At 51.5% G+C, this 12558-nt stretch overlaps 2 protein-coding genes across 2 annotated transcripts; both read left to right on the top strand.

Annotated features, from left to right (window-relative positions):
• Positions 1 to 3984: 3984 nt before the first annotated feature.
• G6M90_00g096110 (uncharacterized protein) lies at positions 3985 to 4583 on the top strand (the record flags this gene model as incomplete). Its single annotated transcript, XM_014691234.1, has 2 exons — positions 3985 to 4156; positions 4213 to 4583. The coding sequence occupies 2 exons, from the start codon at positions 3985 to 3987 to the stop codon at positions 4581 to 4583; spliced, it is 543 nt and encodes a 180-aa protein (XP_014546720.1).
• Positions 4584 to 11057: 6474 nt separating this feature from the next.
• On the top strand, positions 11058 to 12532 carry G6M90_00g096100 (uncharacterized protein; the record flags this gene model as incomplete). The annotated part of the gene is made up of 3 exons (XM_014691235.1): positions 11058 to 11094; positions 11279 to 11544; positions 11681 to 12532. 3 exons carry the CDS (start codon positions 11058 to 11060, stop codon positions 12530 to 12532), a joined length of 1155 nt encoding a protein of 384 aa, XP_014546721.1.
• Between the last annotated feature and the right edge of the window lie 26 nt (positions 12533 to 12558).

Genomic DNA, 12558 nt, shown 5'->3' with positions numbered 1-12558 from the left:
CTGTCTGGTACAGGACCCCCGCGATCGCTCGGCAAAGCACCCGTTTCACGATGAACATGGTTTTGCCAAAAAAAAAAAAAAGAAAAGAAAACCAGAGCGGCGCCCAGTCAGGGGCGCGCCATACTTGAAATCAAGAGCCAACGGCTTGGAAGGTGTTTATCAGGTATTTATTACCAGTCCTTGAAGTGGCCCCTTTGCCATGTGACTTTAAGGAATATTGGTGCCAAGGTCACTCCGTTGTGCGAACGGAATTTTACGCCGTACTATAACTGGCCAGTTTGGTTGCGGGAGCTGTTGACATCGAAGACGAGCCAGTAGCATCTTCCAATGGGAAGAGACAAATTGTCATGTAAAATCCCCAGGATCAAGAAATGTACTAGGCCTCATTTAATGGAATATCTGGTGCTCCAAGTCTTTGCATCCGTTTGTAGTAGTAATGTGAGCAGTTTCACGGGACGCCCGTCTAAATTTCTCAGAAACCACATGAGCTACATGTGAACTATATCTTCACAGACAGTAATCATGCGCTGGTGATGCGTACGGGCAAACAACTCCAGCGGATTAGTAGGTCTTGATACACCACTCTGGATCTTGTTTTCGTGCCCCATTCCTACCGATAAAAACGTTTGATGAATGGCCAAGAGAGGAACACCACCATGCTGGAAAAAGATGAGGAGCCAACGTTTCTTTGGCGGGCCTTGGTTGGCAATTAGACCACAAGGGAGCCTCGGCTCACTGATGCCCCGCTCGGAGGAGAGTCTAGCGAGATCGACTTCTCTGTCGGCCACCAAAGCGATAACGACAACAACCACCTATAACAGTTCTGGTTTAGTTTGGTAGCTAGTGCCGAGAGGATAAGCGTGAAGGCGACTATAGGAGAAGTTATGATGATATTTCTACTGTTTATGGCTGTCAGAAAGGAAGGCTAGTAACGCTTCGGATGCTATATTTTAGACTTCTCCTGGGTACCTAGCAGCTAGGCCGGCAAAAATCGGCCGACCTTGCGTGGGCTACCTTATGTTCACTCGGATTGCACGGGGATATAAACCGATAATCCTGGAGGGCCTTGTGGCGAAACTGTCCCTTTTGAAATTTTGCGCGTCGTATAACTCGCGTTCGCACTACACTTACTTATCAGTAGGTGTGGAGCAACGCTTTTGGTATGTACGAATGGTGCCAGAACCCTGGCTACGTTGTTTTGAACATTCCCCCGTATTGGAGAAGGCTATGACAATATGATAAAATATGCTTGATATTCGAGAGAGCAGTTGCTGCAGTGCTATCAGCACGTGTCTTGCCCCCGAACTCGTCATATATCGTGTCCTGGTCATGCTGCAAACGGTGTCCCTTTGGGTAGGTTTGCCATGGTTCCAGGGAGGCAGGGTATTTCCCGCACGGAGCGCGGGTACCAGACCCATCATGCGCGCAACGTGGCTCAGCTGTCGAGGCAGGCCCAAGTGAATGTCTGTTTATGACTTGAAGAGGAATTTTGTAAGACGCAAGCCATTGTCGAATTAATTCATATGAACTTTTGAAGTAATATTGGGAGGCTTTTGGGTTTGGTCTTTAGCGCGGAGCAAATTGGTTGCACGTAGTCAGATACAGGCAAGCTGCTCGGCATTGGGTGAGGTGGCTTGATGTCATGAGCCGCCATATTGCGATCTCAGACCGGCGATGATTCCGGTCTTCCTGGCGAATACGAATTTCCTGCAATGGATGGTATTGCGTTCGAATTGCACACTCAACTTGGCTCACCACAGAGCCTGTTGTTGAGATCCTGCCCCCACCGACACCCTGCAATGTTGGAAATTTTGACAGAGTCGAGGGGCAGGCCAAGCTTGTGGCGGCGCGGCACTTAATATGAATCCATCTTCAGCGACGATTAGCCATGTGTCTGCGGTTCAAGCATGGTCAACGATGCCAGGCATGTACATACATACCTACCTATCTGGTAGTAGACATATGTACGGACTTTGACTGACACACCTGCAGAGTGGCAAGTAGGCTCTCCATCCCCGTACCAGTTGACCTCTCCTTGACCTCCTACGCCCAGTTTGGTCAGCTGTGCGGAAGCCCGCCTCGTGCTGGCCCAGCCTCACCAACCGCACTTGGCCGTGTCGGCGGCAGTTGGAGCCAAAGGTGCCCTGCCAGGTTTGTCCTAGCGTCTGGTTCAGAACTACAGACCGAGGCCCCTGTTCAACGTCAAAAGGTGCCAGGCCCAGATGCACGCTGGTGCCTGCAAGACCAGTCGATGCGTATTGGCGGAGTGGTTGGAGTATGCAGATTGCTGCAAGGTCGATTGTGGATGGCATGTCTCCTACGTATGTACCAACTGCTATCCCGACTTTACCTGGTCCTCGCCCTCCAGACTCAGTCCGTGCGTCATGGCAAAGAAGGAAAGTATGCCAGCCGGATGTCTCCTGCCGGCATGGGCAAAGGTCATGGAGTCACGCAACAGGCCAAGTCAGATATGTACATTGAGTACCAATGTAGGAATACGGCAGGCGCGTTTGCTTGTACCTGCTGAACATTAAAACCAGTTTTCAGCCATTCAATGGCCCAAGTTCGCACATTCCTTTGCGACACTCGCACTCAGACTCCAAGCCCCCAGCATCTCGAGTTGGCAGTCTGATCATTTATCGAGCCTCACCCGCTCCGCCTTTTCCTTTTTGCGCCGACTTTACATTCATACTTTAAACTGTATCTATTTTAGCAACAAGCAGATTGCTTCTGTCGCATCGTCTGCCCACTTCGCCTACCTTGACCAAGTCTGGCAAAAACATGACACCCGATACGACTCTGCAACCCGCATCTAAAAGTGCCTGGCACCTCCATACACACGCCCCCAGCTCTAGAGTCTACCGTCCATGTCTCCTCATGCCCCATGTCGTTTGCTTGGCGGGACGGCATATCGTCACACGCCCATCTTGGTTTCCTAGACGCGGCCTCCGTCCCTGGCATGGCTTGTCGATGCCTTGGCCCCCATACCGAGTACACCTGATCTCGTTTGCTGCTGGTGGTGGATTCTGCTGGTCTGACAAAGTCGCACACCTCCCAGTGGCAGCCACGAGACTCTCACCTTGTTCGGCTCTCACAATATTTGACTTTGCACCCCCCTCCCTCACGCCTCAACCCCCACACCTCTGTCGGCAGGCAACAGGGATGGTGGCCACCAGGGTTAATCATCTTCTCTCTGCGTCACCGTCATCTCTAGTGTTGATGGCGAAAGTATTCTGCCCTACCGGGCCAGGTCCCTAGACATGTAGGATCATGGCATGTACCTGATGCCGGCCGCCACGGGCTGGAGACGACTCGCACGGGGTGTGTGTATTTCCACAGCAGATCAAGTCAAGTCCCGAATGGGAATCCCTGGTCTCCTTGCCGTGAGGGCTTGATGGCTGGACGAGCATTTATTAGTAGAGGGCCTGCCTTCGGTGTTTTCAAAAGTTCACGATCCTCTCTACACCTCTCTTTGCCATCGCCTTTCGGTTTGCAAGTCATTTGACAACCTCGAACTTGGTTGCTTGGTAGAAACGGCACTGCACTCATACTTTCATCTCTTCACGAACTCTACAATTGCAGCCTTGTCCACCCCGCTGACGAGAAACCACGCCGCTGTTAAACATATAGCAAATTATTCACAACTCCCAAGCATGAGACAGAACTCAAACTGGACTGCCCCATCTTCTTCTTCGTCACTATACACTTCACGCCAGTGTTAGATAGATGTCTATTGAAAGGCAGTATTTTGCACGTCCAACTATTCCAGCTATACGCGTACACAGTGCCTCACCAGTCCCTTTCGATCATATCAATCCCACATCTCTAAAAGTGACAGTCGCAACTATCGAGGGTCTTGGTCAGCCAAAATACGCTACTACTTGCCCCAGAAATAACAAGACTTCTAGCCAGTCGCGCAAGACGTCTAGCACAGCAACGGAGTTGGACACGTTTGAAACCCCTGCCAAGATAACTTCGGCAAAGATGGCGAGATATGATTCTGAGAGCAGCTCCAGCAGCTCGTCCTCAAAGAAGCACGCTGCTTCTCCGTCGTCAAGAAAGTCCAAACCCAGCCCAAAGGACGTCGATTGGACTGATGTGACCGACCCAGAAGAGAGAAGAAGGATTCAAAATCGAATTGCCCAGCGCAAGTTCAGTAAGTGTGCCGCGGCATCTGTAAGGCGGATGGGCAATTACTAACAAACTGTTTAGGGGAAAAAGCTCGAGAAAATAAAGAGAAGGCGGAACGAGAGCTGCGTAACCAAGAACACGCCGGCAATAGCTATCGCATTCCTTCACCCTCAGACTTCAACCTGGACAGTGAGTTGTCTGGTCTGCCTTGGGGCAGCGTTAGCTGGGGACTGGCCGTGTCAAGAGGACACGAAGTTCAGAGCCGCCGCAGCAGTGGCCGCGGCACATACGTTGGAGACGACCCTTACTCAGGGGCGCACTACGTCACATATGGCCATGGTATACCTCAGACAGCCAGCTATGGCAGCAGTGGTGGCGAGGAAGCTTATTACGACGATACGAATTACACCTACGACCCAACCAGCATCCAGGTGTATCCTCCGGTAATTTAATGAACAGCCCAGTCACCGGGACTTTCAGTTCTTTGTTCCATTTTCTCACTTGCACTTTTATTTTATGTTGCCTCGGTGTTCTTCAGCAGACTGGGTGGGGAAGGGAAAGAGGGGGGCTGAGTTGAGACGTGCATAGAATGCGACAGGATGCAACAGTCTCGGCCTCACTGGGTCTCTTCTCCCCCCAAAAAAACATGCTCGTCTTGGACAGGCGGGATTGCTAGCAGATGCAAATGCTGCCATGATGAAAACGTGACGTTGGATGTTTGCTGCTTACGATGCCATGATTTCTCTCGTTTAGTTTAGCCTAGATGGCTAGGAGTATTTTCGTGTTGGGCAGGAAAATTGGGCGAGCCAGGCGTTGAGGTTGAGTGTGCTTACTGCTACGGTGATAGGATGAGAGCTAAAAGACTCTTGATGGTTTGCTTGTTTCTGCTATTGTCGATTGTATCACTACTCGTCGCTTGCTCTTTATTTCTTCTGTCGTATTATTAGAAGTACATTTTATACAGATACAGACGCAACTTCATAGACAATGGCAAGATTTATTAGAGGTTTATATTACAGCCTGTCTGTTTGAATCGGTGCTGCTTGCTGCAGCCGAAGGTCCGGTCCAGATGCTGCCTGGTCCCCGCGCCTCTTTCTCTCTCCCCTTTTTTCTTGTTGCATATGAAATATGAAAGTACGATACAATAGTTCGAGTTTATATCCTCAGCGGGCGTTGGAGGCTCTGGCGACGAGTTTTCTTTCCATCCCCTCCAGACCCAGGCCAGTGGATGATGATGGTGATGATGATGGTGATGGTGATGGTGATGGATTCAGAGACATTGCCAGGGGGGGAGCAGGCCGTTGCGATCTGCGGGGGCGGCTTATGCATCAAAGAGCTGGGCACCACGCGTTGCCCATGTCCAGGACGAAAACTGATCAAATCGGTGTCATGTTTCGTGCATACCGGGGCGCATTGGCCCGCGGGTTCCAGATTATGAATGGCACGTCACATGAGCTGAAAAAAAAGACAGGCTTGTTATTAAGTCTACTTTTATAACTGTGTAGCCTGGCAAGCCCGGATGGGGAATACTACGAGAAGAGAAGGGGGGAAAATCGCCGCGCGCCGGGAATATATGCTGTGTAACACGGGGCAAGAAAGCGTCTGAATAGCTTCACCTGCATGAAACCCACCGGCTGGCCGGGGTGACGTGCTATTGCCACTCTGCTTGCCCCTACATGAAATAATGGGAGCCCCTGAGCGCCCCTGGGGCCCGTCCGGACCAGGGACCTGAGAGTACAGCATGTACAGAGTATTTTTATCCACGAACCATGGGACATTGGAATGTCTGCGTCTTGGGGGCCAGCAGTGCGGCTCTGGCCCGGGCGCGGGCAAGAGAATCTGGTGCTCATCCCGTCGATGCTTCAAGCCGTTCCTGTCGTTTCCTTGTGAACAGGGACTGAAGAGTCAAGACCAGTCACAACTGGGACCCGGTGTAAGTGGCACCCTTGCGTGTAGCGTTTTCAGCCCTCGTGGGTTCATGTAAGTGCCCTGCCCAAAGACGTCGCGGTTGTGGTTTGTTTGGTGGGGAGCCCCGCCCGGGTATCGCTGAAGAGCGCGGATATTGCCACCCCCTCCCTTGCTTGGCTTCCTGGTGCTACGAATAAGAATGGTTCGTTGGGATGTGGCCCCATCATCGGCCATGCCACCCTTGCTTACTTGCCTTTTATTATTATGATTTTGTTTTCTGCTGCTGATCAGTACATGTAGCAAGTTGGACAACGGGTGAGATTGAAAATGATAAAGGCAGAGACACTTTGAGTTGATGTCTTAATTTTCGGCGATGCCGCAGACCTTAAAGTATTACCAGGATTTTTTTCAAATGCATGTTTCTGCAAGGCTGATACGGTGCACATGGTGGTATTGTAAAACAATGTTTCACGGTTTGAGCTGTCAACCGGGGTTCCAAAGGTTCCCTGGCCCTTGATCTGGGCTCAGCCGCGGCTCCACACGAGATTGAATGAACGGCTCTTGCCCCTCTACTCGAGCAGACAGGCTGGCAAATCGAAACAAGTCAAAGCCATTCGAAGCCCGGAATCAAGAAGCATTTGGGCCTTGCTGCTCCTCTGCCACTTGCATTTTTGCCAGTCCGCGCTAGGTATAGCGCTTGGCCCTGGCTGCGGCGCCTGGCTGCGGCTCTCCCCAGCAATAAAGACGGACTAGTCGACTTTGGCTTCTACGCCCGGTTCTACGCCCTTTTTTTCTATTCCTTTGCACGGCAAGCCCAGGGGTAAATTGTTGGTGGGCTTGGACAATTGCCGCAACGGGCCTTTTGCTGCGAGGGGACCTTTGTATTTTTTCTTTTGTTTTAAGATCCCACTCTCCCATTAGCCGCGCTTCTGGGCATGCAGAAAACGGGTTCTGACGGGTGGAGCAGAAGCGGACATCTGGAAGCGAGATAAACATTATGCTGTGTAGCCGCGGCGGGAAAATGGCTGCAGTTGTCGGACATATTGTCCGGATGCGACGAAACGCGCATGCTGTAGTATTGCCTTTTGTGAACGACCGCATCGGGATTTTTTTTTTGCTTTCTGTGGTTTTTTGACTTTTTGGGCATGGGACGATTATCAGGTGTTTTGGATGGAGGCCGTGGAACCCCCGTTTCTCTATTTTTTTTGCCTTCCCGTCTCTATTTTTAAGCGGCTGCATGGGACGATCCTCGTCAATGGCCGGACTAAGACCAAGGATGTCTGGTGGCTTTCTCAATATCCGGCTCTTTCTTCTTTTGCAAATTTTTTTTCTTTGGCAAGGGCTTGAAAGTCGGACAATGTTGCTCATGTTTTTGGATAATATTGGATATACCATTGGCGTCGGCGTGTCAATACATGTAGTCACTTGGCAGGCTTTACGTGGAAATTGCTTGCTGGTTCTTGGCGCCTAGGCCGTTTACAGGCACCTAGGCGGCCTTTACAGGTGTCTGAGCGGCTATAACGAGCGGGATACGCTTCAATGTTCGATGTCGTCTCGGAACATGGACGCTGCGGACTCCGGAGTACTTGACATAAGTGGCAAACGTGATGACTAACCGCATAGCTGCAATATGCGTTGGCCATGGCACCCGTGACCCCTCTGATCCTCCTTCATGCTATTGTATGCACTCTGTAATAGTCCATGTAAAACTGGTCAAAGAGACATGCGGCCGACATTCAGACCCTTCTTTGCGATGCTGTCCGACACCCCCTCCCTGGCTGCTGCCATGTGGACATCTGGACGTTGAACGGGTCAAAAGGGCGAGGCTCTGGCTCTTGTACGACTCGCCTCGCCGATACTATCGTCTTGGTGGATTTATTTCCGATTGCCTGCATTGGGGCATGTGCCGCCTTGGCGATGGAGCGAGAGATACGCACGGAGCAGTGACGCCGTTGGACGTTGCCAACGCCCTCTGAACATAGTAGCGCCATCTCAGGCGCCAGCTTCAGAACCCCCCTTCAATGTTTGCTGGTGGATGGGAGTGAGCTTAGGCAGTCTGGCTGGAAGCGAATGAGGGGCACGATGGACATCGATGGTAGGATCGGTTCGCACAAAAGGGAATAAAGCTTGCGACCAGCGCAACAAACTTTTGTGTAAGCACGTCGGATTCGACGGCGACTGGCTGCTTCTACTGACGCCGACGTTACATCTTATCTGGAGACTGGGCCGCCTCAGAGCAGTACGTACTCCGTACTACAAGTCGCCAAAAGGGCACGAGCCGTAGCCTTATGAGCCTTTGGATGTCTTGGAATGTCTTTGATCCCTTTCCCCCCACGCCTCGAGCGATACGATTGTCGGTCCTTGGGCGAACGAGCCGTGTGCCCCCCTGGTCCGCCAGCCGCATGGATTGATCATTGGGCGACGGGGTGACTGGGAAGGCAGTGGATGCGCGATACGGGGAAAGCGAGCTTGCAGATCCAGAGTTCGTGCCTCCTATGATATCGTTTGGTTTCTATTTTGGTCGTAGACCTAACTAAACTGCTAGTTGTTCGCCGTCTGCTGCACCTGAGCCATGTGCGTTGTCGTCTGTGTCTGTGTATCAAAGCTTGCGGCCCCCAAAATGTCCAGCCTCATTTCTTGGAGACGCATATCTGGGCGTTTTTCTCCGCGCACGATTGGGCTCGTTGCCCATCCTGATAATGTCTGCCTGATGATCTCATGCGAACGGGAATTGGTCCTCTTGAGCACACGGCATTTGCCGGCTCCGAGGGCGGACGTTTGTCTCATGGACTCGTGGCCCAAGTGTCGGGCGTAGTGCCCGGCGAGACACACTTTTGATCTTTCGCGTCCGTCGTACCTCGCAAAACCGGGTGGCTTGGTGTGTCGTGAGACAAGTCTGCAACCCATCTGGCTCGTCAAGGTGAAATGCTTGTAGTTTCCTCGGCGCAGTCTTGCGCCGCCAATTGCTTCGGATGCCAGTGCGCCCTTTGCAGAGGTCCCTGCATGGCTCAGCGCTCCTTTCATCTGACTCATGAATTACTATAGCAACTCGTCTTTCGTTATGTTCTTCTCAAAACGGCGACGCCTAGGGTGAGCTGCGGAGGGTGAAGGCCAGGGAGTGGAAGTGACTGGTTAGTTCGCCATGGCTTGTTGGGATCAACGGTCCCTGGTTCAACAGGGGCAGGGGGATCCAATGCACAAACAGGTATGTGCTCCGTTGATGGCCAGAGTAAACGATTCAACTCGGGGAGCATACAAGGCAGTTATCCCGTTGTTTAGTTCGGCGAGCCTTTTGGGAAGAGCATGTTTTCATGTGCCATCTTCTATGACCGTGCGTTACAACTCATCGACTTGGCTGTTACTCTTCTTGACCGGGTTTTGCCTTTAACACATTGATGTTTTGTATTAGCTAGGAAATCACTGCTGGCTCACACCTCTGTCCTGTTTTTGGGTCGGAGACTAATTCCAGCCTGGATTACGTCCGTTCCGCTCCTTGTATATCTAACAGCGTAATGATAAAGCAACCCTGTGTAGTTGCCACGTTTGTGAAATGTATCAGTACACTGACCTATCTTGCATGAATCCTACGACCGACTATGCCGAGGCATATGAAGGATCAAGCTGTTCCGGCTACTCGCACTCCAATACCGCCGATGCGGTCACCAACTCTCCTATTGGTAAATACCATGCCCTAGACAACATCTGATATGCCACAATAGAACTATCTGTTCGACTGTGCCACCCGGCGCTTCTGTTCTGGCTTGCTGATGAACAAATCTTGGCCGAGCCTTGTTACACGATTGACATGCATGGACTGGGATTTCTCACCCTCCCCGGAAACTAATACTGGGCGTAACTTCTCCGCACTCCATGCCTTGTACCCCAGACTAAGCGTTCGGCTCCTTGTCAATGGCAATACAGGCCGGAGAACACCGGAAGGAGTGTGCTTGTGATACCTTTGCTCAGCCACCGTTTGAAAAGCACGAAGTTGCTGGGATGGGGACGCGCTTTAGGGGTCCATTTGTCTCGGTTGCGTGTTTCTCGAAAAGACCTAAACCACCTAATAGGTTGGTTCAGTGCAAGGATTCTCGGACTGTTGAGCTGCAGAGTACCCATTGGACGTTGGCATGTCACGATTTGAACTTGTTGAGCGGACATAGACATGCAGATCTCGTCCATGCAGGCCTACCTCTCGGCACTAAGATGCTGTCGGCCACGTGCAGTCGTAAAAGACGCTCGATGGGGTGTAGGTGTGTATATGGCAAAGTTCATCATCTTTTCTGGTTTGGTGGCCTAATTGAACCGGTATCAAATGGACACCTTGGCATGACTTCAGGACCTTGGGCTTGGGGTATCGAGGTACTCCGTAGATTGACTAGACTTCACAAATGGCAGGCGTTTGTTGGTTCGCAAGTGCCCCATAATTTCAGTAATAACTCACATTCGGAGCATTGGGGACGGATGGGAATTGGCCTTGCGCAAACGAAACGCGTACGCATACACGTATTTTACGTCGCGATGATTTGCGAAGATCGGACCATCTGGCTGGTTCTCTTTTTGACAGCTCTAGTTGCTCCACAAATCGTATCAATCAGTTGGGGCGGGTACTGGATCCCGTCGGTTGGCGGCAGCAGGATTCGGTAGCAACAGCTCCCGCCCACCAAAGCTAGAGCTGTTTCACCGCCCGGCAAAATATGGGATTTTTTTTTTTTTGCCCGGTTCTTGCATCACACCCTCTTGCTCTCATGTAGATTGCAAAGCTACCGGGGACAATTGTATGAGGACGAAGAAATTAGGACTTTGCTCCTGAGAAGTCATTTGTCACCCCGTCTCAAGCCTCAATTCCGCGTTCATTTCTCTCCTGCAGCAAGGCCCTGCCTTTCCAGCCCCCATATTCTTCGCATAACTCGCTCGCGAATTTCGCATCTCCCGAACATACGACATTGCAAGTCGTTCCTGGTCGTTCACCTAGACTCTACAATCCGCTGAGCGCATCGGGCTCATCTACAGTTAGCGCCATGGTTTCCGCAGAAAAATTGGCAGCCAAAAAAGGCGGTATGTAAGCTCCGGCTCGACTTTGTACATAGCCCCCATCCTCAACCGGGAGCCTGCCGGATGGAGGCGAAGTGACACCGCCTCTCCCGTCATCCCAACTTTTGCATCTCCATAACACGTGTCTTGGCTCGCTTTCCGAATGTAAACATTGCTGACGAAACCGCTACATTTGTGTGTCATGCAGTCTCAAAGAAGAAGTTGAAGAATGCGAAGAAAGCCGAACTTAGGAGGGCGAAGCAGACCCGGACTGGCAAAGAACTTGCTCTCGCCAAAGAGGAATTTAAACGTGACAAAAAGGCCCAGAAACTTGCACGACGTCCCGCTGTGCAAGAACAGAGGCGACAGCGGCTACTGAAGCGATCCAAGCAACTGGAGATTAAGGGAAACAAGCTCCTGCTTGAGGCTAAAAGGGTGGCCGAGCAATACAAGTTGATGACAGAAGCCAAGGAGGTAGGTTTGATATGCCGTCGAATCGGCTCCCCATTTTGATATGCGCTGTGCCTTGCCTTACATGGTGCTACCGCATCCAACCGCACACGCCCCTCCTAGATGCCCCAAAACCTCGTGGCTCACGCATACTCTGCAGTCGGCCGACGCCCAAGAGGCCCATGATGACGAAGCCTCCCCATCCGAGGAAGGAAATGACGCAAAGCTCTCCACTTCGTCCTCGTCTTCCTCGGACTCGGATGGTGGTGCGTCGATCGAACCGGTCGCCCCTGGCTCCTTTATCATTGATACGAAAAAGCGCCGACGAGAGAGTGATGCTCCTGCCAGTAAGAAACAGGGCGTTTCTGTAGATGAAGGATCCAAATCGAAGAAGAGCAAAATTACTCCGACTGAGACAAGCTCGGACTCGGACGAACCCAGCAAATCGGAGTCAAAGTCGGAATCAGAGCCAGAAGTAGTTGGAAAGGTGGAGGAGGAGGAGGAGGAGGAGGGAGAAGATAGGAGGGAGAAGAGCCAATATCAGAGAAAGATAATCCAAGATAGGAAGAGGAAGAAGGAGAAGAAAGAAGAGAAGAAGAAGGAGAAGGAAGAGAAGCAAGCAAAGAAAAGGGAGATGAAGGTCAAGAAGGAGGACAAGTACAAGAAGGCAAAGGAGGAGAGACAAGCAAAGAGAGAGATGAATCCCGAGGAGACGAATGGAACAAAAACCAAGACCAAAAAGGAGAAGAAATCCAAACAAAACAAGGAACCAGAGACTGCTGAGGCGAATGTCGCTGAACAATGGAACGTCGGTGGCCTTGAAGGGGGAGCCTCCCGCCAAAGCAAATTCATGAGGCTTCTGGGGGGAAACAAGAGCGGAGACGCGTTGGCAAACACGACCAACACCAAGTCGGACTCGATCAAGGCAGAGGCTGATATTCAACGCCAGTTTGAAGAGGGTATGAAGGCCAAGTTTGACGGTGCCAGCCAACGACGCGGGCTCGGGGCGTGAAAATTTACCACGGTCAAGTCTTAAGT

This window comes from Metarhizium brunneum, chromosome 6 (genome assembly GCF_013426205.1).
Source record: "Metarhizium brunneum chromosome 6, complete sequence".
NCBI classification, from domain to species: domain Eukaryota; kingdom Fungi; phylum Ascomycota; class Sordariomycetes; order Hypocreales; family Clavicipitaceae; genus Metarhizium; species Metarhizium brunneum.
Note: the sequence above shows the minus strand (reverse complement) of the source record. Positions and strands in the feature narration are given on the sequence as shown.